This window comes from Rhincodon typus, unplaced genomic scaffold, assembly GCF_021869965.1.
Source record: "Rhincodon typus isolate 14 unplaced genomic scaffold, sRhiTyp1.1 hic_rhity00000104, whole genome shotgun sequence".
NCBI classification, from domain to species: Eukaryota; Metazoa; Chordata; class Chondrichthyes; order Orectolobiformes; family Rhincodontidae; genus Rhincodon; species Rhincodon typus.
The window spans coordinates 24670-28330 of record NW_025965742.1 but is presented as its reverse complement, the minus strand read 5'-3'; the positions used below and the strand labels follow the sequence as shown (position 1 = coordinate 28330).

The 3661-nt window shown below is 48.9% G+C and overlaps 1 protein-coding gene across 1 annotated transcript in view; it reads right to left on the bottom strand.

Moving 5' to 3' along the window:
* The window catches only part of LOC109926199 (active breakpoint cluster region-related protein-like), a gene marked incomplete at its 3' end in the record, with an annotated part of 35299 nt that overhangs the window by 6975 nt on the left and 24663 nt on the right, over positions 1-3661 (bottom strand). The window contains exons 8-9 of the mRNA XM_048621198.1: positions 1213-1341; positions 610-714 (exon numbers count right to left, since the gene is read on the bottom strand). Coding sequence (XP_048477155.1) covers positions 610-714; positions 1213-1341 — 234 coding nt within the window. The remainder of the gene's footprint in view (positions 1-609; positions 715-1212; positions 1342-3661) is intronic.

The window sequence follows — 3661 nt, the reverse complement described above, 5'->3', positions numbered from 1 at the left end:
ACACTCATCACTCACCTCCCTAACACCCAACCCTGACCCTACCCACCACCCAACACTGATCATCACCTCCCTAACACCCAACACTGACGACACCCCCAACCTCGCAACACTGATCACTCACCTCCCTAATACCCAACCCTGACCCTACCCTCCCCCACAACACTCATCACTCACCTCCGTAACACCCAACCCTGACCCCCCCAACCTCCCAACACTGATCATTCACCTCCCTAACACCCAACCCTGACCCTACCCACCCCCCCAACAATGATCACTCACCTCCCTAACACCCAACCCTGACCCCCACCAACCTCCCAACACTGATCACTCACCTCCCTAACACCCAACACTGACACCCCCCCCAACCCCCCAACACTCATCAGTCACCTCCCTAACACCGACCCCTGACCACCCCCAACGTTGATCACTGAACTCCCTAACGCCAACTCCTGACTCCCCCCAAACACTGACCCTTCACCTCCCCAACACCGACCCTAACCCTGCTAATACTGAGCCCTCACCTCCCTGACACTGACCCCTCACTTCCCCCACACACCGACCCCATACCCGTCCTCACCGATCCGTTACCCCCCGACACCAGACTCTCACCCTCTTTATTGCTGGTGACAGGAATATTGTGGACGGTCCTCAGTTTCACACACGCACCGGTCAGCATCTGTAACTCCAGGGAACTGAGCACAAAACCCTGCAGCTCTGTTCGGGGAGTGGGGTGGTGGTGGTGGAGAAACGGGGAGGGCAATAGGGAGGGGAAAGATGAGGGCGATAGGGAGGGGAGGAGAGAGAGAAAGGTAAAAGAGGGTGAAGTGGTAATGGGGCGAGAAAGAGAGCAAGATACAGAGGGTTGAGGGGGAGAGAGGGGAGACATGAAGAAGAGATATGGGTGAAGGGACAGAAAATAAAAGGAGAGAATGAGAAATACATTTTAACACTTTCACTGCACATTCAGTGGGAGCTGATCCAGGCCATTCCTGCCGTGGGTCAGGAGTTATACTCTCACTGTCAGCCAGTGATGTAATTGCTAGCAGTCAGACACTCCCACAGATGAACCAGGCCAGAGGCCTGAGCTTGGCAACTGTAGTGGGAGTCAGGGCTAAGGAGCTGGGCTTTAGGATCAGGTCCTTGGGGCCTCTGTCAGGGTAGCTACATTGCCAAAAGCTCAGAGACACTTCAGTCAACGCAGTCCCAACGTACCTTTTTTCTGGAGTCTCTCAATCGCCTCTCGCCACTCACTGCGTTCGTAATCTGAAGACAGCAGAAACAAGAAACTCTGCGACAGAGAAATGAAACAATCAACGAAACAAACCACAAAGCAAGGGGAGGCTACTCAGCCCTTTGGGCCTGCTGTACCATTCAATAATGACATGGCTAATGTGACTGTCACCTCACATCCACATTCCCACCTCTCTGTGAGAGCCTCTCAGCCCCTTACTGTACAAAGCTCAATATTAAAGCACTCTGCTTCCAACACTTTCTCAGGGAGAGAGGTTCAAAATCTAAGACCCTCAGAAAAATAAAATCGGTTTTCAATTGGCAACACCGATTTTAAACAATGACCCACTGGTTCCAGATTTTATCCCAAGAGGAAACACCACCTCTGATAAGACTCCTCAGGATCCTATGTGTTTCAATCAAGTTCCGGGATGTGCACGTTCGATGGATTAGCCATGGGAAATGGAGGGTTATGGGGGGCTGAGTCTGGGTGGGATGCTTTTCGAAGGGTCAGTGCAAACTTAATGGACAGAATGGCCTCTTTGCACACCGTTGGGATTCTGTGATTCTAAGTCACTGCTTACTTTTCTAAACTCCAGCAGATACAAGCTTAGCTTCCCTCATAAGTTAAGCCACTCATTCCAGGGATTAGGCTGGTAAACCTCTGAATTGCCTCCTTAGATGCAGTGCCCAGTTTTGTACACAGTACTCCCGATAGGGTCTCACCAATGCCCTGTATAACTGATGCATAACTCCCAACCATTATATTCAATTCCCTTCACAATAAAACATAACAATCTACAACTTTTCTAACTATTTGGTGTATCCAATTGCTAACCTTCTGTGATTCCTACATTATAACACCCAGCTCCCTTTCCATTTAGAGCTCTGAAAAATCTCACTATTTCATTAATATGTTATTAATCCTCTCACTGCACAATACCAGATGCTCTCGGATTGGCTATAAAAAGGGTCTTGTTCGAAGAAACAACCCTGAAAACATTCGGTGAACTTCCCCTCTGGGCTACCTTTGTCTATCTGACTTTTCCAGTCTATATGTAATTAAAATCCCCCATGATTATCAACATGCCTTTCTGACAGCTCCCCATTATCTTCCTTTGTATTCCACTCCACCAAGTGATTACTATAAGGGACCAGTTCATCACTCCCACAAATAAATTGTAGCCTTTATCATTTCTCATTTCTACACAAACTGTTTCTGCATCCTGATTTCATTGACTTGATCATCCCCTTTCTACTGCACTGATACCATTACTAACAAAGACACCCTCCACATTTCCCTAACTTTCTGCCCTTCCCAAATATTTTCCTGTATGGTTCAGTTTGAAGGTCTCAATCCGCCATGTCTCCTGGATCAGGCCTATTCACCTCCCAGTTTCTCGGTTTGGTTTGAACACTACACTTATTCAAATACAGACCCTTTAGCTTTATCCTTTTGTTAATTTTGTAAAATTTAGCCTTATCTCTTGGATTTGAGTAATCTATCTCTTCCTGTCATATTTCCTTATCATTTCCTACATTAATATCTTTTTCTTTTGCCTTAGCTCTACCGTTTAACATATCTTCCCAAATGTGATCCTTTGTCCCCACAACTCAGTTTAAAACCCTCTCTGCCTCCCTCGTTATATACTCAGCAAGAAAACCAGCCCCAGCACATTTCAGGGGAAGATCCTCCCAACAGCATAGATCCCAGTTTCCCATGTCCTGGTGCCAGTGCCCCACAAACTGGAACCCACTTCTCCCACACCTGCATATCAGCAAAACATTCATCTCTCTGATGTAGTTTTCCCTGTGCCAATTTGTTATGGAATAGTCTAGAGATTAAGACCTTTGAAGTCCAGGACTTCAATGTTGTCCCTAACTCTGCTGAACCTCCTTCACTGTCCAGTCAATGTTCACATCGACACGCACCATGAGACAGGCATTTACCTCCAGACACTGCAAGCTCCTCTCCAGCCCTCAGCAGGTACCTGAACCTTGGCATGAGGCATATCACACAGCCTCTGGATTCAGGGTTAATGCTGCACAGAACAGTGTCAATGCCCGTGCCCACTACACTGCACCTTACCACCACACATTCCCTTTCAAAGGTCTTACTTGAAGAGCTTCCCATGCTGTGATGCTCAGCCCCCAAAGCAACTGACTGCACTGACCCCTCTGTAACCTGGGTCACTCACCCACTGACCCCTCTGTGACCCGGGTCACCCACTGACCCTTCCGTGACCCGGGTCAGCCAGTGACCCCTCCATGACCCAGTCACCCACTGACCTCTCCATGACCCTGTCAGCCAGTGACCCCTCCATGACCCGGGTCAGCCAGTGACCCCTCCATGACCCGGGTCACCCACTGACCCCTCCATGACCCGGGTCACCCACTGACCTCTCTGTGATGCCATCACCCACTGACATCT